The following is a 26,995-nucleotide window of genomic DNA, read 5'->3' on the forward strand; positions in this document are numbered from 1 at the left end:
AGAAGAAAAATATAAATCACCAAAATTGTCCCAAAATAAAAATATAAATCACCTTAAAATTGTCCCATTTGCCTTCATCTAATTAAAAAGGACATGTGTAAATCTGTGCAAATACTAACTCTATCATTTAAAATGGAGATTTATTAACTGGAGATAAGATATAATGGTGTAGGGGGCAAGTTAGTACTTCCAATGAAAATGGCCCCACGTGAGATTACATTATTTTATAAAAGTCTATAAGAAAGGCAGCACAGTAGCTGTTACTCAGCTGAAAGCAATGTCTCAAATGACAAATCTGAATCTTTTTTCTTCTTCTTTTTTTTAATATCAGAGCAGAATACAAACCAGAGAAACTTCCTTCACATTCCTTTGAGGTTGACCATGAAGATGCTGATAAGGATGAAGTAAGTAAATGGTTGAAAGTGAAATGTTTAAAACATGAGGATAATTAGTTCCTATCTAACATGTTTGAAATTCAGACTAGTTTCTCCTAAAGCTGCAGTAACCGTTGGTGTGAGGGTTTTTAGACAAAATGAATCACGTTTGTTTTGAAATTTCAGATGAGTCAGAGAAAAAGGGAGTCTCATTTTTAAGTGCAGTGTCTAAGATCTGGGATTCACAAAAGATTGCTGTGATGCTAATGATGCCTTTTGTACAGGATACCACTTCCCACTCATCTTCCAAGGGCGGAGGGGGAACGGGAGGGACCGGAGTTTTCAAGTCTGGTTGGCTCTACAAGGGGAATTTTAACAGCACCGTGAATAACACCGTTACTGTTCGGGTAAGGAGACATAGAGACTCATTTTTGTTTCTGCCACCTTTCTTGACACCCAGCCCCTCTTTAGTCAGAAAACTGAGGTGAGCTGTTTGCATTGAGTTTGTGTTTCGTGTCATATTTTATTTATGAGAAAAGAAGATGCTCTTCTCAGAACAGTGCTCAAGAAATGTAGCACTCTTGAAGGGATTAAAAAATTCTAATTTCCATGAATTTGAACTACCTCCTCATATTTTTTTCCTTTATTTAGTCATTCAAAAAGCGCTTCTTCCAGCTGACTCAATTGCCAGATAATTCCTACATCATGAATTTTTACAAAGATGAAAAAATATCCAAAGAACCCAAAGGCTGTATCTTTTTGGATTCCTGTACAGGTGTGGTACAGGTGAGTAGAAATCTCTTTTTCCCTGAGAGTTTTTTTAATTGAAAAATGCATTCATCCAATCATTATTCATTCATTCTAAAAATATTTATGGGAAATAAAAATAAAAATAAAAATATTTATGGAGTACCTGATATGAGCCAAAAACTATTTCAGACTCTTAAGGATTCAGTGGAGAGGGCAGGCAGCCTAGAGACTTGCTTTCACAAAACTTACTTCAGTAAAGTAAGGAAAACAGAAAATAGGCAGGAAACAAAATAAGAAATAAACAGAATGTACACTGTAAAATCTTGAATAAAGAAAATAAACAAGGCTACAGAATAGGGAGAGATAGATGGTGACATTGGAAAGGAATCTTTTATGCTCCAGAAGTGATAGAAACATTTATGAAGAGAAAATATTTGATCTAGAGATTCAAGCATGAGCAGGGGCAGCAAGTACAAAGGTCCTGAGGCCAGAGCAAGTCTGATATATGGAAGGACAAGAGGAAAATGACCACCTGTATAGCTGCAGTGTAGAGATCCACTGAGCTAAAGAATACAGTATGGTTATATGTAAATCACATAGCTCAAAGAAAGCTCTTCATGAATGTTACCTTTATTATTAGGTAATATTGCAATTGTAAATTTACAGTGTACATACTTATCATCCTCCTTCTAAGAGCAGGTTTTTTCAAGGGCAAGGATTATATTGCATTGGTTCTCAAGAGTTGAATCTCAGAAACTGAATCTCAGACATGGCTATTTTAACCAACAATGCTCTTCTGCAGCAGTTTGTCCTCAAATTATTGTCCTTAGTATTAAATTTGACATGGACCATTTTGGCAAAAAGAAGCAGAAAAATTCCATATGCCTCATTTGGACATCTTATTCTTTCGACTCTGATGATCGAACATTTTTATTCTTTCTCATGTAAAAATGGAAGCAATCAAGAGTTTTAGTAGTCTTCCCTCCAATTTCACATTAAATGATGGCTCGTTGAGATTAAGGACTCTGTTTTTGATCATAAGCCACTAGGAACATTTTTTTGTGTTTCCACCAAACCATGGACATTCACATAACTTGCTACATGGCTTAGATTACCTCTTGGATTCATACCAAGGGCCCTCAGATGCATGGATGCAAAATAGAATTCTCTTCAGTCACTTAAGCCTCATCTATTTCGGGATGGTTTAGCTGTTAAAATCTGGAATTTCTCCAGAAAGTAATAATACTGAACTTTAAAGGGAAAGAATTAATTAAGTGTTGCTGAGCCCTCCTCTAGAAATGAAAGATAATTGCTTTTTAACACAGTTGCCAACTTTCCATATGGAAAGGGCAGTAAGGATCTTAATGGAAGATGGAGATAGTTTTCTATTGTTGGTCACAAAGGAGACTCTTTGGCTTTAGAAATATGAAGTAAGACTTTAACAATAGGTTTAAAGATCAATAACTACATTTTATAGACATTGAGCTGAAAAACTAAATATTTTCTTTTCCTTTGTACCCCCAAACTTGCTGTAATGAATGAGTCATCATCTTTTAAGAAGTATCATTGTATCCCTTGCTAGGTGTTAAGTTTGCAGAGACAAAGATTCATGTGTAATTTCTTCTTCCAAGAGTGGTATAACTCTGTTGAACACAGAGTCAGTTAGTGCTCTAGTCTGACCTTTCACCTCTTCTCCATCACCTTTTAGACCATGTTTTGGTCTCTGCTTAAGCAGTGCCTTGGAAAGAGAATGTCTTCCAAGGAAAAACATAAGAGTGGGGTGTATACAAGCTGATGTTTGAATTCTAGTTTCGCCCTTTACTATCTAAGAGCCTTGAGTAAGTTACTCAAGCTGTTTGATTCTCAGTGTTTCATCTGTAAAACTAAAGTAAAAAAGGATCTGGGAGACAGTGTGTCCTCAGTCATCCTTTCCCAGTCTTTCCATTAATTATAAAAGTCACAACTTTGAGAGGTAAACGTCCCATCATGGGAAAGCCCTGCTAGAAAACATTGACTGACATGGTAAAGAATCTGCTTGCAATTCAGGAGAACCAGGTTTGATCCCTGGTTTGGGAAGATCCCCTGGAGAAGGGAATGGCAACCCACTCTAGTATTCTTGCCTGGAGAATTCCATGGACAGAGGAGCCTGGCAGGCTTCAGTCCGTGGTATTGCAAAGAGTTGGGCACAACTGATTGACTAACACTTTAAGCTGGCTAATTTATCCATTTCTTTCTTCATTCACTTATTCACTCATCCAACAAGCTTACTTAGTACTTATGACATGCTAGAAATGTGTTTAGGCATTAGGAATTCCTTGCCGAAATCATAACCAGAGGAGGACATAGGCTCATAACTATTACACAATTTCTCAAGAGCTATAATGGTGGTATCAATGTACTTTCTATGGAATGTTCTAGGAGACAGAAGAGTGATAAACTCTTCTGGGTTGGCTAGGAGAATGCATAGAAAAAAATGGGCACATAGGTAGGAATTCCCAAGGTAGATTCTGCACATTAAAGCAGAGTTGAATAACCCTACTTCATTTTCCAATAAATAGTTATCACATACCTGGGATCATGTACTCTATCTTTTAAAGAGTTCAGCTCTATATCCCTGTATTTATATTCTTCTTTATCATAAGCTTGTTATCCTTTATAGAAGGAGGGACCTTTATTTTCTAGAGATCCCTTTGGGAAGATAGGCATCGAGGTCCTTGTCACCTTGTATCTGGATCCTATTTCTTACATATTTGCTTACAGCTCTTTCTGACTTACAAGTTTTTGCATCTGAAAAGAAGATTCTGAATGATACAGTGCAAGTTTAGTCATTGTTCTAGCAAGCTTTCAGGTACAAAATGTGCCTGAAGATGAAACACATACACACAGAAGCACAAAGCAAATGAATAATAGAATGAGTCAGACCTATTTTATTAAGAATCATTGTCAGTTTCACTTGAATAAAACAGAGAAGAAAAACAGTTTGCCTCAGAAAGTGCTGCCTACCACCCAGCATTCTCAATGTGTTCCAGCTCATAACACTCTTTCATGAATAAGTCGTTTTAGTTTGCTTTATTCAAACCCATTCTATAGCACTGTGCTTTCCTAGGATTACGGCTTGGAATTCTCAGAAATATATTTTAAGGGCTACTTCAAGTAGAGAGAAACTCCTACCCAAAATTCTCAGAGACTTTGCGAGCGTTAGTCACTGAGTCCTGTCTGACTCTTTGCTATCTCACAGACTGTAGCCCACCAGGCTCCTCAGTCCATGGCATTTTTCAAGCAAGAATACTAGAGTGGGTTGCCATTTTCCTCCTCCAGGGATCTTCCCAATCCAAGGATTGAAACCAAGACTCTTGTGTCACCTGCATTTTAGACAGATTCTTTACCTGTTGAGCCATCAGGGAAGCCCCTCAGAGACTTTAGGTGATGTTAATGGTTAGGAATGTCCTGATCTTGGTAAAATAGAGACCTAACAGTAGTTTCCAGTATCCTATCATTTTGCCTTTTCATACTGTTCATGGGGTTCTCAAGGCAAAAATACTGAAGTGGTTTGCCATTCCCTTCTCCTGTGGACCACATTCTGTCAGACCTCTCCACATGACCCATCCGTCTTAGATTGCCCCGCGGGCATGGCTTAGTTTCACTGAGTTAGACAAGGCTGTGGTCCTAGTGTGATTAGATTGACTAGTTTTCTGAGAGTATGGTTTCAATATGTCTGCCCTCTGATGCCCTCTTGCAACACCTACGTCTTACTTGGGTTTCTCTTACCTTGGGTGTGGGGTATCTCTTCACAGCTGCTCCAGCAAAGTGCAGCTGCTGCTCCTTTCCTTGGATGAGGGGTATCTCCTCACCGCCGCCCTTCCTGACCTTCACTGTGGGATGGCTCCTCTAGGCCCTCCTGCGCCTGTGCAGCCTGTGAAAGAGGAACTCCCCAGGTCAGTAGGTGCCCAGTATGCTACTGGAGATCGGTGGAGAAATACCTCCAGAAAGAATGAAGGGATGGAGCCAAAGCAAAAACAATACCCAGCTGTGGATGTGACTGGTGATAGAAGCACGGTCTGATGCTGTAAAGAGCAATATTGCATAGGAACCTGGAATGTCAGGTCCATGAATCAAGGCAAATTGGAAGTGGTCAAACAAGAGATGGCAAGAGTGAACGTCGACATTCTAGGAATCAGCAAACTACATGGACTGGAATGGGTGAATTTAACTCAGATGATCACTGTATCTGCTAATGTGGGCAGGAATCCCTCAGAAGAAATGGAGTAGCCATCATGGACAACAAAAGAATCTGAAATGCAGTACTTGGATGCAATCTCAAAAACAACAGAATGATCTCTATTCATTTCCAAGGCAAATCATTCAATATCACGATAATCCAAGTCTATGCCCCAACCAGTAACACTGAAGAAGCTGAAGTTGAACGGTTCTATGAAGACCTACAAGACCTTTTAGAACTAACACCCAAGAAAGATGTCCTTTTCATTATAGGGGACTGGAATGCAAAAGTAGGAAGTCAAGAAACACCTGGAGTAACAGGCAAATTTGGCCTTGGAATGCGGAATAAAGCAAGGCAAAGACTAATAGAGTTTTGCCAAGAAAATGCACTGGTCATAGCAAACACCCTCTTCCAACAACACAAGAGAAGACTCTACACATGGACATCACCAGATGGTCAACAGTGAAATCAGATTGATTATATTCTTTGCAGCCAAAGATGGAGAAGCTCTATACAGTCAACTAAAACAAGACTAGGAGCTGACTGTGGCTCAGATCATGAACTCCTTATTACCAAATTCAGACTTAAATTGAAGAAAGTAGGGAAAACCACTAGACCCTTCAGGTATGACCTCAATCAAATCCCTTATGATTATACAGTGGAAGTGAGAAATAGATTTAAGGGCCTAGATCTGACAGATAGAGTGCCTGATGAACTATGGAATGAGATTCATGACATTGTACAGGAGACAGGGATCAAGACCGTCCCCATGGAAAAGAAATGCAAAAAAGCAAAATGGCTGTCTGAAGAGGCTTTACAAATAGCTGTGAAAAGAAGAGAGGCAAAAAGCAGAGGAGAAAAGGAAAGATATAAGCATCTGAATGCAGAGTTCCAAAGAATAGCAAGAAGAGATAAGAAAGCCTTCTTCAGTGATCAATGCAAAGAAATAGAGGACAAGAACAGAATGAGAAAGACTAGAGATCTCTTCAAGAAAATTAGAGATACCAAGGGAACATTTCATGCAAAGATGGGCTCGATAAAGGACAGAAATGGTATGGACCTAACAGAAGCAGAAGATATTAAGAAGAGGTGGCAAGAATACACAGAACAACTGTACAAAAAAGATCTTCATGACCCGGATAATCATGATGGTGTGATCACTCACCTAGAGCCAGACATCCTGGAATGTGAAGTCAAGTGGGCCTTAGAAAGCATCACTACGGACAAAGTTAGTGGAGGTGTTGGAATTCCAGTTGAGCTATTTCAAATCCTGAAAGATGATGCTGTGAAAGTGCTGCACTCAATATGCCAGAAAATTTGGAAAACTCAGCAGTGGCCACAGGACTGGAAAAGGTCAGTTTGCCTTCCAATCCCAAAGAAAGGCAATGCAAAAGAATGCTCAAACTACCGCACAATTGCACTCATCTCACATGCTAGTATACTAATGCTCAAAATTCTCCAAGCCAGGCTTCAGCAATACGTGAACCGTGAACTTCCTGATGTTCAAGCTGGTTTTAGAAAAGGCAGAGAAACCAGAGATCAAATTGCCAACATCCACTGGATCATGGAAAAAAGCAAGAGAGTTCCAGAAAAACATGTATTTCTGCTTTATTGACTATGCCAAAGCCTTTGTCTGTGTGGATCACAAGAAATTGTGGAAAATTTTGAGAGAGATGGGAATACCAGACCACCTGACCTGCCTCTTGAGAAATCTGTATGCAGGTCAGGAAGCAACAGTTAGAACTGGACATGGAACAACAGACTGGTTCCAAATAGGAAAAGGAGTACGTCAAGGCTGTATATTGTCACCATGCTTATTTAATTTATATGCAGAGTACATCATGAGAAACGCTGGACTGGAAGAAACACAAGCTGGAATCAAGATTGCCGGGAGAAATATCAATAACCTCAGATATGCAGATGACACCACCCTTATGGCAGAAAATGAAGAGGAACTAAAGAGCCTCTTGAAGAAAGTGAAAGAGGAGAGTGAAAAAGTTGGCTTAAAGCTCAACATTCAGAAAACGAAGATCATGGCATCCGGTCCCATCACTTCAAGGGAAATAGATGGAGAAACAGTGGAAACAGTGTCAGGGTTTATTTTGGGGGGCTCCAAAATCACTGCAGATGATGATTGCAGCCATGAAATTAAAAGATGCTTACTCTTTGGAAGAAAAGTTATGACCAACCTAGATAGTATATTCAAAAGCAGAGACATTACTTTGCCGACTAAGGTCCATCTAGTCAAGGCTATGGTTTTTCCAGTGGTCATGTCTGAATGTGAGAGTTGGACTGTGAAGAAGGCTGAGTGCCGAAGAATTGATGATTTTGAACTGTGGTGTTGGAGAAGATTCTTGAGAGTCCCTTGGACTGCCTGGAGATCCAACCAGTCCATTCTGAAGGAGATCAGTCCTGGGTGTTCATTGGAAGGACTGATGCTAAAGGTGAAACTCCAATACTTTGGCCACCTCATGAGAAGAGTTGACTCATTGGAAAAGACCCTGATGCTGGGAGGGATTGGGGGCAGGAGGAAAATGGGACAACAGAGGATGACATGGCTAGATGGCATCACTGACTCAATGGACGTGAATCTGAGTGAACTCTGGGTGTTTGTGATGGACAGGGAGGCCTGGCGTGCTGCAATTCATGGGGTTGCAAAGAGTCAGACACGACTGAGCGACTGAACTGAACTGAACTGAACAGTAGTTTTCCACTTTTTTGTAGTGTCATGAAACAGTACTAGATCTGCTTTATACCCCTCATTTCTAGTCCGAAGCAAAACTTCCAACTTTTGCTATTTCAGTTTTGGTCTGAGACTAAGGGTTGTTTAAGCCTAATCTATCCTGTCTTGTTCCTTGAGAGTCTTCTCGTTTATTCATTTATTCATTCATTCATTCACTCATTCATTTATTTATTCATCCATCTATCCCGGACCCTGCCACTCTGAATGGCCCAGGAATCCCATCCACCCAGTGCCCCAATATTAACAGTGACAATGACTGATATCACTTTATACATAAAGGCTTAAAGCTGAACGGGCTTCCCAGGTGACGCAGTGGTAAAGACTCTGCCTGCCAACACAGGAGACCCAGGTTTGATCCTGAGTTGGAAAGATCCCTTGGAGAAGGGCATGGCAACCTGCTTCAGTATTCTTGCCTAGAAAACCCCATGGACAGAGGAACCTGGTGGGTTGCAGTCCATGGGGTCGCAAAGAGCCAGACACGCCTGAGTATGCACGCACACATCTGGAAGTGAGCATTGTTAGTTTCCTACTTGGTGCTGGATCTGCTGCCTTGTGGATATAGGTCCCAAGATGATGGCCTTTGAGGCTTAACCAAAGTCTAAAAATTCAAATGCTTTCTGCAGCACAGGCCACTACAGGAAGCAAGTAGGGTCACTTCCTTCTCCTATATGAGATAACACAGAGCAACTCAGACTGTGTGTGTCCACATAAAGGCAGTCATACTGGGAAGGAAAAAAAAAATGTGTACCTGCCAATGAAAACAAATTTAGAAGTCACCTATAACCTATAAACCCCCCAGCAAACCTTGGTGGTTAAGAATCTCACTTCCCGTGATAAAAATAAAAACCAGAACGACACTTGTAATCTTCTTCATCTAATATAGTATTTGATAACAGTTCATGGAAAATGCATTATTATTGTCTCAATTTATTAAAATAAAGCTCAGAGAGATAAAGTGACTTGCCCAAGTAACAGAGCTAATAAGTGGAAAAATTAGATTTGAGGCTGAGGAAAATCCAGATTTACAGAAAGATGCCCAAGGAAATACTTTGGTGATCATATATCTAGTGGGTATGCTTGCATAGATACATATTAATACATTTATCCTACATAAGCCAACAGGCAGAAGAAACACTCTGAAGATAGATGTGTGTCATTTTAAGCCGTGAAATTTAGATGTAGGATTTATTTCAGCAAATATATATGGAAAATTTTGCTACATGCGAAGCTTTGTGGGAAAGCCAAACATAAATTAGATGTGGTTCCTGTCTTCAAAGAGCTTCTTGCCTGTGGAAAGATGCACCAAAAAGCACAGAATAAATATAGCATGTGCATGAGTAATTAAACATGTGTGACACATCTCAGAAACTAGGTTCTGATATCATATGCAAGAACGATATTACTGCAGATTCTGCACTATATTATACAAATGTGTGTATGTGTACTCAGCCATGTCCAACTCTTTGCCACCCCATGGACTGTGACCTGCCAGGCACCTCTGTCCACAGGATTTTCCAAGCAAGAATAGTAGATTGCCATTTTATACTTCAATATAATACATATATTACATATATATATTGCACATTATATTGCTTGTTTCCTGAGATTACATTGCACTAGAATGTAAATTCCGTGGGGGCAAGCACGTCATGTGAACATTTTTTAATGCTCGCTACCTAGCACATAGAAAATCGCCAATACATTTTCATATGTATTGAACAAGTATGTATTTGAATGAATAAACATACAGAGAATGGAAAGGATTGCGTGGATAGTAACCACCAAAACCAGTAACCTGAATTTGATGTTGTGTGGCTCTTCTCCTGTTTCTGCAAACTTCTGTAAAAGATGCTAGCAACAGAACAGATACAATGGCATATTTTGCTTGGATAACTCCCTTCAATATTCCATCCTCCATTGGCTTTAGTGGTTTCATTGGAGTATCTATTTCAAAGCTTTTCTAGGTGAGCAGTGTGAAAAGCAATCCGTTTGCCACAACTCATTAAGCACATCGGATGGCATTAGGACATATTTCCAGTTTCCTTTTATTTATGAAGCCATGTAGATAGACTGTGGTGAGCTTGAATGAACAAAGAAGCTGCATCAGTCACCAGGGATACTGATTTCAGGAAAATCTGAGGAGTGAGAAGAAGAATAAGATTACTTCTTGATTATCATTTTAATGACTTAACATTGCATTTCACGGTTATTAAAATGTCCCATTGGTTTTCTACTTCTGGTCTTTTCTTTTTTTGCTGTTTTATATGCCATTATCTTGAAGATTACAGAGGGTGAGATAGAAAACCACTTAAGGCATCTTAATCTTCCCCAGCATAAGCTTCTCTGCGCTGAAAGTAGTTCTCTTTCACTCCAAGGAGAAAAAGATAATTTGGCTTTTGAGAGAAGTTGTGAATAGAATATTTATTTCATTTATAAATATCCCTTTTTGAGAAACAAGGGCTTGTTATATTTTGTTCAAATTTTTAAAAATATGTAATATTGTTGACGTCAGCCATATTTAATTCACATATAGAGGCAATTTAGAAAATCAATTTTTGTAATTTTTTATTAGTTCCTTGACATCTCCATTTGAAAGCAAGTTGCAGCTCAATCCACTTTTAATTTAGACCTAATACAAGCATTTTACACGGCTTTGCATCTACCCTTCCCCATTATTTACAGCATCAGATTAGTCAAGCAGATTCTTTCATTTGTTTGTTTTCAAGAGTGATTTGAAGATGCAGACTGAGATTTGTTTGCATTCTGCTACACTCAGCTACTTTAGATCTGCTCTGAGCACTTGTATTTTTTTCCTGAGTGTCTATTCTGTTCCCATGGTGTTTTGAAGGTATGATATTGTCATGGGAAGCATTCTGTCTTTTATTCCTGCTCTCAGCCAACTGTCTTTGCCCTTACACCCTCTCTGTCAGTGCAGGTCACAGGCAGTTTTATGGACCTCCTTCTTCAGCACCCGAGGAAGTATGTGGGAGGGTGTGTGAAGGAGTCTGGCCCTCCCTCTTGAGGAGAGCATAGCTTCTAAGAATTTGCATTCTTAAAGAAACTACCCAGATGTTTGCTTTGCATAGAAAATGTTGGGTCACTGCCTTTACAGCCACCACCACCCCCACCCCACCCCCCCACCCCCCCGCCACCATTCTCTTTACACTGAAGCCAAAATGATCTCAAAAAGCTGGGTGTGGATTACATAAGTTTATGCATTTGTCAAAAGCTTGATTTGTGTATTTCACTCTATTTAAATTTAACTTTAGTAAATGAATTTATACAAATATATATATATACATATAAAACTGTGGCATTTTACTAGCTGAAGTTATCCTTTCTGTATTCTCACAGAACAGAGAGGGTTCTGTAAGAATAGTAGTATTTTCATGTTGCAATTCTCATGCTGCAATAACAATCCTGTTCTCAAAAAAGAATGTCTATACCTTGATTTTTATTCCTTTACTTCAGTACATTCATACAGAAGTTAAGTACATTTATCTTCCAATTTCAAATTTGGATGATGAATTGGTTAATACCTGTCTTCCCTGTCTGGGCAGAGACCTTGTCTGTTTTTGCCCAGCACAAAATACAAATCCAATAGAACCTCTTTAAAAGTGAACACTATCACTGCACTGAGGATAACTAGTCACCTTCTGCCCTGGGCTCATGGGCTATTGAAAATGCCAGTCTGCAAGGGAATCCTTACAGGGCAAAGAAATAATAATAATTGACAATAATGGGAAAGTATGAATATGAGCAAAGCACCTGTCCTTGGCAGTGTCTAGAAAGTGCCACTTGAGCTGTGAAACCCCACAGTGAGGATCACAGTTAGTTTTTTAGCTAATTCTTTTTTCTCCTTCAATCCCCAAATTTTTCTTTTCCTGAGGCTTGTATATTGCCCCAATGTCTACTTTCAGAAACGAGCGCCCCCAGGCATGGCTGCCCCTTTCCAGTGTGATAATGCCCAGCATGTGGCAAAGAAGAACAGTAGCCAATGAACATCTTCCTTGTGCTGGCTTGTCTCAGGGGGTATTTAAGTATAAAGGGAGTACTTCCTGTCTCCACCACTTGCTGTCCATGTATTCCAAGCAGGCTTTCATTTGTCTCCCCAAGCCTCAGTGTTTTCATATGCTAAATGGAATGATAACAGTGTCTCTCATAGAGTTGTTATGAAATTTCAATAAAAATGATGACTAAAATCCTCAGCACAGTGCCAGATATATAGCCGGCAAATGTTTAATAAGTTTGTAGTAGTAATCATGCTGTTGTGGAAGTTGAAAGCTATTTTGGGAAGTTCTCAGAGCATTCCAAAGGAAGAGAAGATTACCAGAACTATATTAAAGATTATTCTCTTTTGCCTCCAAGAAACAGCAATCTTGTTCTCAGAAAGAGTTTATACCTTGATGTTTAAGTTATACCCCCACACTATAGTGACCTCTCATCTTTTGATTTCTACTCTTATTTGCATTTTACTTACTTTAATTGTATAGAGTCTTGCTTTACTACAGCTGTGAGTGCTCTTAGGCTTTAGAACAGTGTGGGTAAGAATTGAATACTTGTGTCAGAGTTACCTGGGAGTGATTTGAAGATGGAATATCTTCAGGAATTCTTTCAACCACCCCAGGTTACATAACTCTAGTTATCATGGGGAGAAGTTTGTACTTTGCCTTTATAGTTCTAATCTCATGGCAGAAATGTATATAAACTGCTATAATAATCTGCTTTTGTATTCCCACTGCTTTAATTGTGCTTCTTTGATCTTTAAACAGCTCACTTCTTTTTATAGATTTCGCCTTCTGTGAAAGTCTAATCTAAGGTAGTTACTCATCGAATCAGACAACTTTAATTCTCTGCACAACAGAGAATCTCTGTTTTTCATTTGTTATTTTATTTCTTCAGTTATTCATTCATTCCCAAGGATTGGAACCTCTCCCATCCTATTCATAAGAAATAATTGTTTTGAATGCACTGTTGAATCCCTCTGTGTGATGGCACTGTGATAGGATATAGTGGTGCTCCAGCTCTCATGAAGGCAGTTGTAAGGGAGGAATGTGCTGTGCAAACAAACAAATGAAAGTGAATAAATGTGTAATCCCAAATTTTTGTGCATACCCTGGAGGACAAGAACCTTGTCTTAACTGGGGAATTGAGAAAGTTTCATTGAGCAAGGATAATTTTAGTTCAGATCTGAAGAGTGAATACTAGTCACCTAAGTATGTAAAAGGCAAACATAGTGTTATGTGTGTAAATACATACCTGGTGAGTGGGATGGGAGGGTTGTTTCAGGCCTTTATGGCAGCAACAAAGTCTATGATGGGAGCACATCCAGCAAACTAGAACAAAGCCTCATGGTCACATAATGCAAGTAGAGATGTCTAGTAAGACAAAAGTCTGGAGGTTGATGAAGAAGCCAGAGGCAGAGAAAGGAATTGGGAGCCCTTGGCATGTGGATGTCATTTAAAGTCATTGGACCAGATAAGTAAGAAAAGAATCTAAAGCAGAGCTGAGGTTAGCATGACAAGTCACAAGGTAAGGAAGAGCCAGTAGAGGTGACTGAAAAGTGTTGGCCATTCAGGATGAAAGAAAACTGAAATAGAGTGTAGTCATGGAAACCAGAGAGATGGGTTTCATGAAGGAGGAAGTAGCCACTGTGTCAATTCTGCTGAAAGGTCGACAAAGATTGTATAGTCCTTAGGGTAGTACAGCAACGTAGAGTTTGTTGGTGACCTTGGCAAGTGCTGCCTCTGGGATATGATGGGGTCAAAATTGCAACTGGAGTGAATTGTGGACAGAACACAAGGTGAGAAAGTGAAGGTAGCAACTCAAAGCAACTGTTTAAAGAAGCTTAGAATATACTTCCCCCATGCCGGAAGATGAAATGTTTGCGCCCACATGCTCACCCTGTCAACAAAAACCTTAAAATATCTCTTTGTCCAAAAATCCTTGAAAGAAACCTAATAAAATAATTCTTGTAGATGCAGATGTGGTGTGCTCAGTCATGTCCAACTCTTTGTGATCCCGTGGATTATAGCCCTCCAGGCCTCTCCCCACCCAGGGATCGAATCTGTCTCTCTCTCGTGTCTACTTCATTGGCAGGCAGATTCTTTACCACCACCTGGGAAGCCCAAAATAATTCTTACCCATCTAGACTTTTGTCTGTTTGGGAAAATCTCCTTGATGTTACCTCCTTGTGTGGAAAACCCCACACAAAAACATCTCTCACTTTCTAAGACTTAGTTGGTATTTTTTGTTTTTATGTCGCAGAATAACAGACTAAGAAAATATGCCTTTGAATTGAAAATGAATGACCTGACCTATTTTGTGTTGGCGGCTGAGACGGAGGCAGATATGGACGAATGGATCCACACCCTCAACCGAATCCTGCAGATCAGTCCTGAGGGGCCCCCTCAGGGCAGGAGAAGTGCAGAGCTCACGGATCTGGGGCTGGGTGAGCACACTACCTGCCTCCCTTGCCAGCTGTGACCTGTGCATTTGGTTCATTTTAGCTGCTAATAACCCTGGTAGCTGTCAGGTCTAGCTCATCCAACCCTGAGCTATTTGCTCCAGGAAATCACCCCCAGACCTTTACTTTTACTGAATAGTGGGGGTCACCTCACAGAGGTATGATTTTTAAGTTGACTAGCAGTGATTTGAGGCCGACATCCAGCAAAAGATATCGGGAATCATTGATCAGCAATATTTTAAAAAATGACCATGTCTAATGGTATATTAGAGGGGAGAGTCTGTGTTTTATTGATCCCATTAAATTTAATTACTGAACATTACTGTGTAATGACAAATATGCATCCTTTCCTTATAGTTGAAAAGCATCTTTTATGTTATCTTTTGACCCCATGGAGATAAGGCAAGTTGTGAAAGTTCCATAAATTTTGCATGAGATCAGAGATTTTTATAAAATAAAAAATTCTTCTGCCCATCCCAGTTCTTTCATCAGACTCTAATCCATTCTAGGCAAAGGAAAGAGAGCAAGAGAAAGGGGAAAAAATGGTGAAAAGAAGAGAGGAAGAAAACAGGTTTATATTAATAGTCATGTGGAAGACAATTTTATTCTCAGACTCAGTCACTCTTCCCAAAGGAAAACTGTTCTAAGACATTTTGCACAATACCATGGGACATTAAAACCAGAGAGTCTTTATTTTTTTAGTTAATTTATTTATTTGACTGCATTGAGTATTAGTTATGACACTCAGACTTAGTTGCCCCAGGGCATATGGGATCTTAGTTCCCCTACCAGGGATTGAGCCCACATCTTCTGCACTGGAAGAAGGATTTTTAATCACTGAACCACTAGGGAGGTCTCCCAAAGAGTCTTTAAGTTTTGGTAGCTTATCATGTATGAGAGCCATGGGATAAAGAAGAATAAAATTAGTGTTGATTTTAACACCTGCTATATACTGTAGTAGGTGTTTTACACTCATGATTTACTTAATAATCATCAACTAGAATATTAATGTTTACAGAGTCCTAGAGAGTTTAACTAACTGAAGCTAGAATGTAGGTTTTATGTTGCTGGCCTGAGAGTCAGAATTATCAAAAATATTTTCATATGTAAGAAAGCTTTAGTATACATTGATGAAGTGAGACAAGACAACCCCAAGTATAAATGTAGTATTGTAAGGGTTCAGAATTCTTTAACGGGCACAGGATGGTGTCATGAAGAGTGTCCCAAAATGATCACCAGGACATCCTATTTCCAGGCCCAGTTTTTCCAACTATATGGAGGACTAGAGCCAGGGCACAGTGAAGGTATCTTCTCACCAGTGTCCATCCCTCATCGCTCTTGAGTCTAACCCAGTTTCCATATGTCACAGGCTTGAAAAATGAGTGATTCATGAGGATTATTTAATGACCTGGTCTTGATGTATCTTTTCAAGATTCCCTGGATAATGCTATAACTTGTGAAAGCACACCGGAGGAAGCTGATTCTTCAGAAAACAGCCTGCACCCAGACTTCACGAAAGTAATAAAGCTGACATTTTTCTGTGCAAATAAACTCGAATTACTTATTATCGCTTTCATGGAAAAGATATAAGTGCTTTCTTTTAAGATTTAGACTAAGAAACACAACAGTCAGAAAACAAAAAGCATGTTTCTGTAAGATTGCAGAGTGTTGATGGATGATATTAAAACAGTGTTAATACTAAGGGACTGTTTCTTGGCCATGTGTATGGGGCTGGGCTGTAGGTTTGCAGCCAAGTAGAAACTAACACTGTTTTCTCTGTAGTACCTCACAGAAACTGAAGAGACTGTCAAAGCAACTCGAAACATGGAGAGGCTAAATCTGTTCTCACTGGATCCAGATATAGATGTAAGTCAGAATTCTCTTTAAGCAGATGTGAACTTGACTTGTACAGTTGCGGTTTACAATTTAGAAGCTCTTTTCTTGTGATGGGTGTGTGTTGAGTAAAACTTTCCAAACTTTTTTAGAGCTTGAAACTTCAGAAAAAAGACCTTTTAGAACCCGAGTTTGTGATCAAACCATTTGAAGAGAAGGCCGCCAAGAGAATCATGATCATTTGTAAAGCTCTCAACTTAAATCTTCAGGGATGTGTGACAGAGAATGAAAATGATCCGATAACAAATGTAAGTTTCTCTTCTGATACATCCTGCACCCTCAGCCAACATCACACCACCCTCGTTAAAATCTTTTCTATTCCTGATGATTCCAGGCACTAAGTTCACACCCTCTATTGTACCAAAGAATATGATTGACAGCATTTTTCTACTTGACTAAAGTGCACAAGTTCTGAAGTAGAATTGTCAATTATACTGCCACAAAATTTCCCTTTTAACTTACAGAAGAAGCAACAAAGGGACTCTGCTTTATGGTTCTTTCCATTAAATCAGCCCAATAGTTCAGAGTTTCCAGATATACTGTTTGTATCTTCCTGGTGGAACTTGATGGCTTTTAAATCCACATTTTTATTTTAATGTCCATATGTTAATTTTAATGTATATTAAAGAAAATTAATAATGAACAAATTAACCCTGTGATTTCATAGCTACTACTGCTTACAACAAGGCTAAATAGTGAGTCAAGTAGAATAATATATAAATATTAAATAAATAATACATGTAAATGGTAGGGAAAAAAGGTGCTTCACAGATATTTGGGAAACATCACTGTACTCATTAAATCAATACAAGATTCCTCTTCTTACTAAATGGGCTCTCTTGAGAGTTTATTTTAGTATTCTAAGGGACAGTTCTATACTAATTGTGAATGTATGGGTGGGAAGGGCATATTTTGTGAGCATAAATATCATCAAAGGTTGAACTATAAAGAAAGAAAGAAAAAATACTCAATCTTAACATCAGAAATCATTGTTAATATATTGGTGTGTTGCTTTGCATTCTTTTTTAATGCATTCTGTTCTTATTTCTAATAAATCATCCCTCAATTGTCATCTTTCACCTTAAAGAACTTATTTCCAAATCCATGATACAAGCCACATCTGCTTTTAGAAGGTAGAAACAGTATGACATTTTTCTGCAAATTGTATACACAATCCGTACCCCTCTCTATTATGATGTAGAAAAATAAGCCTTGTTAGTTTGACAGTGAGTAGCGGGCAAATGGGTGAACCCTTTCAGAAAGACTGTAACCTGCTTCCCTTGGGTCTTCAGGTACCTAAATGTTTCCTTGAGCCTCCTTCCTCCTATTCTAGTAGCAGGGTAATGGTGTGTGCTGTGGACCTCAGGTTTAATGAAGAGAATTTGTAAATATGATGCATGTAAGATATTGATGTTTTCAGTGTTACCTATGAGATTCTTGTTGACAAATGAGCTAAAACTGAAATAATTTCCAGTAAGAATCTTCCCCCAAAATGAAGCTTCTTCTTAATATTTTATAAACTGTAACTTGCTCTAGGTATGTGACAAAGTGAAAGTAGTTAAAGTTGCGTTTATTCATTCTCCAGCAAATACTTTATTCAGTGCACCTAATGGAGCTAGACTTGTTCTAGTTCAGTTCAGTTCAGTCGCTCAGTTGTGTCCGACTGTCTGTGACCTCATGGACTGCAGCACGCCAGGCCTCCCTGCCATCACCAACTCCCGGAGTTTACTCAAGCTCATTTTGATCAAGTTGGTGATGCCATCCAACCATCTCATCCTCTGTCGACCCCTTCACCTCCCACCTTCAGTTTTTCCAAGCATCAGGGTCTTTTGCATTGAGTCAGTTCTTCACATCAGGAGGCCAGAGTATTGGAGTTTCAGCTTCAGCATCAGTCCTTCCAATGAACACTTAGGGCTGATCTCCTTTAGGATGGACTGGTTGGATCTCCTTGCAGTCCATGGGACTCTCAAGAATCTTCTCCAACACCACAGTTTAAAAGCATCAATTCTTCGGCACTCAATTTTCTTTATAGTCCATCTCTTACATCCATACATGACTACTGGAAAAACCAGAGCCTTGACTAGACGGACCTTTGTCAGCAAAGTAATGTCTCTGCTTTGCAATATGCTGTCTAGGTTGGTCATAGCTTTTCTTCCAAGGACTCTTTGCAACCCCATGGACTATACAGTCCATGGAGTTCTCCAGGCCAGAATACTGGAGTGGGTCACTTTTTCCCCTCTCCAGCAGGTCTTCCCAACCCAGGAATCGAACCAGGGTCTCCTGCATTGCAGGCAGATTCTTTACCAACTGAGCTATCAGGGAAGCCGCAGACTTGTTCTAAGTACTGGAGAAACAGCAGGGAACAAGATGAAGAAGGTCCCCGGCCTCTTGAAGATTAATCTTTGGGAAAAGCCCAAAGTAAATAAGGAAACAAATGAATTAACTAGAAACTTGCACACTGTGCAGAGTTCTTTAAAGTAAATCAATATATAGAGATATGATACAGAATAACTGAGAGGAGGGCTACTGAGGATAAGATGACCCCAGGAGACCTCTCTGAGAGGGTGACATGTGAACAGAGACCGAGGTTGAGAAAGGGAAGACATCAGGTCAGGGCAAAATGTTCCAGGCAGAAGAAAGAACAAGTGTGAAGTTCCCTGAGACTGGTAAACGTTGGCAGATCCTAGGAACTGAAGGGAAGGGCAGACCAAGAGGGGGTGGGAGAAACAGCACAGAGTAGGAGTAGATAGGGTCTTCTACACTGTAGTGAAGAGTCTGGATTTATCCTTAGTGTAATTGGAGGCTCTCCTAGGGTTTGAAGCACTTTAAAATGGTTTGATCTAATTCTAATTCAAGAGTTTGTGTTCTTAAAACATCCCATCAGAGGAATGGACTGAAAGAAATGAGGTGACCAAGGAAAACAGAAGTTTTTACTACAGTTCACAGAGTGGCTTGCTCTAGGACTGGCAAAGAGGAAGGAGAGGAATGGATGGGTTTGACTGACGTTTTGTAAATTGAATTGACAGATTTTTTTGATATATGGGATATACAGGATAAGGAGAAGAGAAATCTCAAGGATGAGTCTCTGGTTTTTGCTTTAGACCCTTATATGCATAGGGGTGTCTTTACTAGGAAGACAAGATTAGAAGAAGAGCAGATTTGGGGGATACAGGCCAAAAAGTACATTATGGACATGTGAAGCTTAATTGGCCTACTCAATATCCAAATCAAGACGTCCATTAGGCAGATTCAAATACATGTTCAGAACTCAAGGGAATGGCATGAACAGAGATATAAATCTGAAAGGCTAGTCCCGGCAGTGACATTCAGGGAATCATGTAGAAATTTTTGTGTATGTAGGAAATATTAAATGGATGAATATTGAAGTAACCAAAGAAAACCCAGAAGGAATGGTCATTGATGTAGGGATAAACCAGGAAAGACTGACTCATGAGGCCAAGAAAGAAAGAGTCAGCTGTGTGGAATGGTGCTAAGAAGCTGAGTAACATGAAGCCAGAGAAAAGCATGGTAGATGTGGCCACATGGAGGATGACTATAGCAGGAAAAATGTTCCTTTATGTGAAAGTGTTAGGAGGAGTATTCAGAACATATTGTCACTTGGGATTTAAAAAAATAAAGTTAAAAAAAAACTAGAAACTTAGCCTTGAAACTATTTAGAAATATCAGGAAATTTTAACCTAAATCATAATATCACTTAATCATTTTATTAAATAACAATGAATTCTTTTTTTGACCAAATACATCCTTCTTGCTGTTGTTTAGTTGCTAAGTCATGTCTGACTCTTCTGCAGCCCCATGGGCTGTAGCCCACCAGGCTCCTCTGTCCATGGGATTTCCCAGACAATAATGCTGGAGTGGGTTGCCATTTCCTTCTCCATGGGATCTTTCCAACTCAGGGATCAAACCCAAGTATCTTGCACTGGCAGGCAGGTTCTTTACTGCTAGGCCACCAGGGAAGCCAAAGTACATCCTTAAGTGTGATTAAAAACTCAAATTTAGAAACAAACATCAAAGAGAATGGGCTTTCCAGTGCCAGGGGCATGTGACGCCCTCCACATGGATTTCTGTGTGTGCGTGTGAAGTCATATCAGTCATGTCCGATTCTTTGAGACCCTATGGACTGTAGCTCTCAAAGCTCCTCTGTCCATGGGATTCTCCAGGCAAGAATACTGGAGTGGGTTGCCATTTCCTTCCCCAAGGGATCTTCCCAACCCAGGGATCGAACCCGCATCTCTTAAGTCTTGTGCATTAGAGGGCAGGTTCTTTACCACTAACGCCACCTGGGGAGCCTGTTGGATTCCTATCTTTATATTAAAGCCCATATTCAGAAGCTAAACATTTGTATTTGGCTCAGTCTTGGGCAAGAGAATATGTCCAATTCAAAGAGCAGCTTTTGGGAGCCTTTTCATATCTGTCAGGCCAAAGGGATAAGTTGTTTTCAAGTGTTCTGTATTTCTGTATCATTTTTAATTAATTTTGTAATTGATACAAATGTTAAAACAGAAACTAAGAAAATACTTTTAAGAATAATTTCAAAGTGCTTATGAACAATGTAAAAAACTGATAAAACAGCCTCATCTGGACTCAACTTCAATTTTATATATAATGGCATTGTTTAAAAAAATCTTTTTGCGATTATTCAGTGACACTCATTTATTCATGTCGCTATTTTTAAACTCATTGTTTTTAACTCAGCAAACATGCTTTTAAACTAATTAAAATGTTTCTCCAAGTTGCTGAAGAGCCAACAACAGTGCAGTTGCATTTAATGAATGAGCTTTTAAAAAGACTCCCCAAAAGAACTTTTTCATGATGAGGAAACAATACTTGACAGCATATAATTTTTCAGTCAGTCAGTTGAAAACCGACTTCAAGTTGATGGCTTTAGAGTATAAAATATTTCTTTGAAAATAGAAATTGATCCAAAAATCTTAACTAATGAAGCTGCTTTACAGCAGAAGTACATTTAGAATTTCATGTTCTTAATTTTTTTTAAAGAGAAGTACAGAATTTTAAGCAAGAAACCTATGATGATTTGTTGGGCTTTGTAGGTGCTTTACTAAACAAATATTTATTGAAAAACCAGTGACTCAAAAAGTAAGATGTGACATTTAAGTTGAAAAGATGAATTGGAAGAAATAAGTGAATCACCATATGAGCTTTATTTTTGATTGATTATCAAAGTAGGTAATTTATTTCCATTAACAAAGCAGAAGTGAAAATCAAAAGGGGGCAATCTGCAAAATAATAATAATAAGGATTTTTTCCTGTGACCTTCAGTGTGTTTTGGGTTCCTACCTGAATTATTTCATTTAATTTTGTATTTTTCAACTCTTGGCAGACTACCAGTACCACAAACCAAGAGTTTTTCTAAATTAAATTGGTAAAATATGAAACTTTTACATTTTGTCTTATTTTTTTTAATTTGTTGAATTTTATATTATATGTATAATTCTAACAGCAAGAGATCTGCCAGATATTGCTAATTTTAAGGAATTAAACTAATACCCTTATTATAAGCTAGCCATATTCCTACATTTCAAAGAACACAAGATACTTATTAAACATTCAGCAAAATCGATGACATGAGTGAATCTGTATAGTGATAAACTTGCTCACAATGTGTTTTTTGTATATAACCTACCTATCCACAGAATATTGGTGGATGAGAGGCATCAGTTCAAGATTAAGTAGCAAAAACAAAACTTTAAAAACTTTTTATAAGTATATACATTTTAAGAAGTCTGTAGTTAATAACATATGCATATATTTACATATGTATATATAATTACTCATATGTGTATATTTTACATATATCTGTGAATATAATTACATATCTATATTTCTGTCCTATTTAAATTCTGTTGCATTTGACATTTTTCTAGTTGAAAATTATTTCTTTATTAAATCTTTCTTTTTCAGTGTCTGTGATACTCTGGCAGCATTAAACATTTTTATCAACTTGTTTTAAAAAATCCCTCTCCACTCCCCAGTCTCCTTTGTAAACTGGTTTTCCCTTTCCCATCTCTATCCCACGCATGTTCATATTTCCTAGGATGCCATTTTGCCATTTCCTAGGATTTTCTCTTTTTTTCATTTCATGCTTGAATAGGAACCCACACACCCAAATCTTTCGTTTTCTACTCTCCAGCCCAGTTTCCTTGATTGAGCTCAACACCCACTGCTCCTGAATGTGCTACAAATGACTTTCTATGCTGAAGAATTCATCTTTGTATCTTCATCCTATACATTAGTGAATGGCATTATCATTCACTTAATTTCTATAGTCCCAAACCTGAGAATTTTTCTTTAATTCATGCCCCTGTGAACCATCTCTCTAACCAACCAACACACACACACATGCAATGTGTTTCCAAGGCTTCTAGTTGTACCTCCCTAATGTTTCTCGTGTATTTTCTACAAACACATCCTACTGTGCTGCCACTCTGATCTCACTCTAAACCTGTGTTGTTTCATGTCTTTGTGACTTTGCCCATGTCACTCCACTTACTGGAAGCCCTTATAAACTTCTCTTTACCAAACTTCTACTTCTGTACTCAAATAAGAAACTCTTCCTTCCCTTTCCATCTTTCTTTACCTTCTCATTTTCCCTTTAGTCACATCTTCCTCTTCTTTCCTAGCATGGTAGCAAGAGGTCGAGGGGGCAGTCGCACTGAGGCTTGGAGCTGAGTGAGCCCAAGAACCCCAGATGATTCGGGGGAGAAAGCCACATGGAGACTGAGAGGTGCCACGCCCTTGGACTTGTCAGGAAGTGGGGCACTGTGCAAGGTAGTACAGAGGAGGCAGCTAGAGAAGATGCTACTATGATTGGGAGATGGGTTGCTTTGAAACCAAAAGTAAACTGATTGAAGAAATAAGTAATTATTGATGAGTCAGGTTTTTCACTACTGGAAGAAATCTTTACAAATATGAAAAAGGGAAAGCTTAGAAAGAACTTTTGAGGATCTTGATTGGAAATGGAGCTACAGCATGAACCCATGAGTTCTTTGCAAATATTCACATACAGATAGTGATAAAGGAATCATTGTTAACACAAGTTCATGTGCCTGAAGCACAGTGAGGCCAAACAAACTGAAACATAAGAGTTTGGAGCAGAGAAAGGTTATTGCAAGGCCATGCAAGGAGACAGATTGGCTCATGCCCTAAAAAGCCTCTAGCTCTGCAAAAGGTTTCAGGAAAACATTTTTAAAGGGAAGATGACACAGGCATCTCAGGGTGTGATCAGCTTATGAACAGTTCTCTGATTGGCTGATGGTGATGTAGCAGGGTCCTGTCACAGGGGTTAACGTTATTCATCCTTAGGCTCAAGGAGGCCTAGGGCTATGTGCTCCTGGTCATCAAGTAGTTCTTCCTTTTTTTTTGCCGGGGGCTGGGGGGCGGGGAGGGGGAGGAAGGGTGGATTTCATATCTGCAGAACAACTCAGGAAATCTGCATGAAATACTATTATCTAAGGCTTCCCAGGTGGCTCAGTGATAAAAGAATCCTGAATCTACCTGCCAGTTCAGGAGATATCAGTTTGATCTCTGGGTCAGGAAGATCCTTGGAGAAAGAAAGTGAAGTCGCTCAGTCATGTCATGTCTGACTCTTTGCAACCCCATGGACTGTAGCCTACCAGGCTCCCCCATCCATGGGATTTTCCAGGCAAGAGTGCTGGAGTGGGTTGCCATTTCCTTCTCCAGGGGAATCTTCCCGACCTAGGTTTTGAACCCGGGTCTCCTGCATTGTAGGCACATGATTTGCCATCTGAGCCACTAGAGAAGGCCGTGAAGAAGGAAATGGCAACTTACTCCAATGTTCTTCCCAGGAAATCCCATGGACAGAGAAACCTGGCGAGCTACAATCCATGGGGTCACAAAGAGTTGGACACGACTGAGTGACTAAACAACAACTATTAATATTATCTAGGTACTTCCGAGAGGTGCTAAAGCAAAGGATATGGGGAAAGGCCTGTCCTGGGAAGGCCCCATGGGGTCCTGCTCAGTTACAAGTGTAGCTGTGAACGTTGTGTGCATGTATCTATATGTGTGTGTCCCAGAAACAGTGAGCCTAACAAGCACCCAGATCTTGATTTCAAAGTGTCACCCTCACTCACAGGAACCAAGGGTCTTTGGAGGAATGGCTGGGGCATGAAGAGTAAGGATGAACCTGAAAAACCTTGTTGGGTACCGAAAGAGGTTCTCCAAAAATGATGAAGACCTGCCGTAGAGACACAGGAGCTACACTGTAGGGTGTACCTCTAGCCAAATCTAGGACAACTTGAGTATCACTCTAAATAATGATAGTAAGCGATGGAAATTTACTGAATAAAACAGCAATCCGTGAGTCTATATACATATATATATACGTGTGTGTGTATTATATGATTTTATACAAATATTATATTTTTCATATTATATATAACATATATAAGAAACTGCCAGTGCAGGGGGTGCAAGTTTGATCCCTGGTCAAGAAACTCAGATCCCATATGACTCAGGACTCAACCAAAATAAAGAAAGAAGTAAGGAAAAATATACTTAATGAATATATAACATATGTAATATATAGTATTATATATTGCATATAACATAAATAGAAATATTATACTATATAAGTAGTAATAATAGCTTACAGTGAATGGTGTCAGATTTGTGATCTCCAAAGATTTGATTTCAGGAACAGGGACCAGGCTCGATTACTCAAGAGCTTTTGTGTAGCAGAGTTTTATTAAAGTATGAAAAAGGGACAGAGAAAGCCTCTGACATAGACATCAGAAGATGGACAGAGAGTGTTCCCCTCACTAGTCTAAGTGAGGGAATTATAACTTTTTTAGTTAGTTATTACAATAAATCAAAATAATGTCTCAAGGTTGTAAAGATCTTACTAGACACACTCCCATAATTTACATTTTAAGAAGACAAGATTAGAACTAAAAATAGATTTTACCAGACCCACTCCCATAATGTATACATTCTAAGATATCAGGATTAGTCAGAAGGTTTTCAGAAAGAATGCTCAAACTACCACACAATTGCACTCATCTCACATGCTCAAAATTCTCCAAGCCAGGCTTCAACAGTACGTGAACCATGAACTTCCAGATGTTCAAGCTGGATTTAGAAAAGGCAGAGGAACCAGAGATCAAATTGCCAACATCCGCTGGATCATCAAAAAAGCAAGAGAGTTCCAGAAAAACATCTATTTCTGCTTTATTGATTATGCCAAAGCTTCTAACTGTGTGGATCACAGCAAACTGTAGAAAATTCTGAAAGAGATGGGAATACTAGACCACCTGACCTGGCTCCTGAAAAATCTGTATACAGAAGCAACAGTTAAAACTGGACATGGAACAACGGACTGGTTCCAAATTGGGAAAGGATTACGCAAAGGCTGTATTGTCACCTTGTCACCTTGCTTATTTAACTTATATGCAGAGTACATCATGAGAAGCCCTGGGCTGGATGAAGCACAAGCTGGAATCAGGATTGCCAGGAGAAATATCAATAACCTCAGATATGCAAATGACACCACCCTTATGGCAGAAAGCAAAGAAGAACTAAAGAATCTCTTGATGAAAGTGAAAAATTTGGCTTAAAATTCAACATTCAGAAAACTAAGATCATGGCATCTGGTCCCATAACTTCATGGCAAATAGATGGGGAATCAGTGACAGACTTTATTTTCTTGGGCTCCAAAATCACTGCAGATGGTGACGGCAGCCATGAAATTAAAAGACGCTTACTCCTTGGAAGAAAAGCTATGACCAACCTAGATAGCATATTAAAAAGAAGAGACATTACTTTGCCAGCAAAGGTCCATCTAGTCAAAGCTATGGTTTTTCCAGTAGTCACATATGGATGTGAGAGTTGGACTATAAAGAAAGCTGAGCATAAAGAATTGATGCTTTTGAACTGTGGTGTTGGAGAAGACTCTTGAGAGTCCCTTGGACTGCAAGGAGACCCAAACACCCAGGACCTAAGATCAGTCCTGGGTGTTCATCGGAAGGACTGATGTTGAAGCTGAAACTCCAATACTTTGGCTACCTGATGAGAAGAACTGACTCATTTGAAAAGACCTTGATGCTGGGAAAGATTGAAGGTGTGGGAGGAAAAGGGGTCGACAGAGGATGAGATGGTTAGATAACATCACTGACTCAATGGACATGAGTTTGAGTAAACTCTGGGAGTTGGTAATGGACAGGGAAGCCTGGCGCACTGCAGTCTGTAAGGTTGCAAAGAGTTGGACATGACTGAGGGACTGAACTGAACTGCACTTTCAGAAAGGAGAAACTGTCCTCAAGCAGGATACATTGTTCTTATATAATCCTTTAGTACAGAGTTTAAACTGAGTTGTTTGTTGTGTAATCATCAGTTCTTGGCTTAAAGAAAAACACATTTTATGTGACTAAGACTAAGGAAATTAGAGAAAAAAAAAAAGACATTTGTCCTCTCCTCCTCCTTGAGAATTCTAGACCCCTATCTCCTCCTTGAGATCCCCAGACCCCACTCTCCTCCTCCGGGACTCCAGA

The 26,995-nt window shown here is 39.2% G+C and overlaps 1 protein-coding gene across 3 annotated transcripts in view; it reads left to right on the plus strand.

Moving 5' to 3' along the window:
* DOCK10 (dedicator of cytokinesis 10) overlaps nt 1-26,995 on the plus strand; it is a 236,615-nt gene that overhangs the window by 112,445 nt on the left and 97,175 nt on the right. For all 3 annotated transcript variants that reach the window (XM_040228471.1, XM_040228472.1, XM_040228473.1), the window contains exons 5-11: nt 332-404; nt 659-781; nt 1,026-1,160; nt 14,354-14,537; nt 15,985-16,070; nt 16,335-16,418; nt 16,538-16,693. In XM_040228471.1, the coding sequence (XP_040084405.1) occupies nt 332-404; nt 659-781; nt 1,026-1,160; nt 14,354-14,537; nt 15,985-16,070; nt 16,335-16,418; nt 16,538-16,693 (841 nt within the window). The remainder of the gene's footprint in view (nt 1-331; nt 405-658; nt 782-1,025; nt 1,161-14,353; nt 14,538-15,984; nt 16,071-16,334; nt 16,419-16,537; nt 16,694-26,995) is intronic.

Source organism: Oryx dammah, unplaced genomic scaffold (genome assembly GCF_014754425.2).
Source record: "Oryx dammah isolate SB20612 unplaced genomic scaffold, SCBI_Odam_1.1 HiC_scaffold_27, whole genome shotgun sequence".
NCBI classification, from domain to species: Eukaryota; Metazoa; Chordata; class Mammalia; order Artiodactyla; family Bovidae; genus Oryx; species Oryx dammah.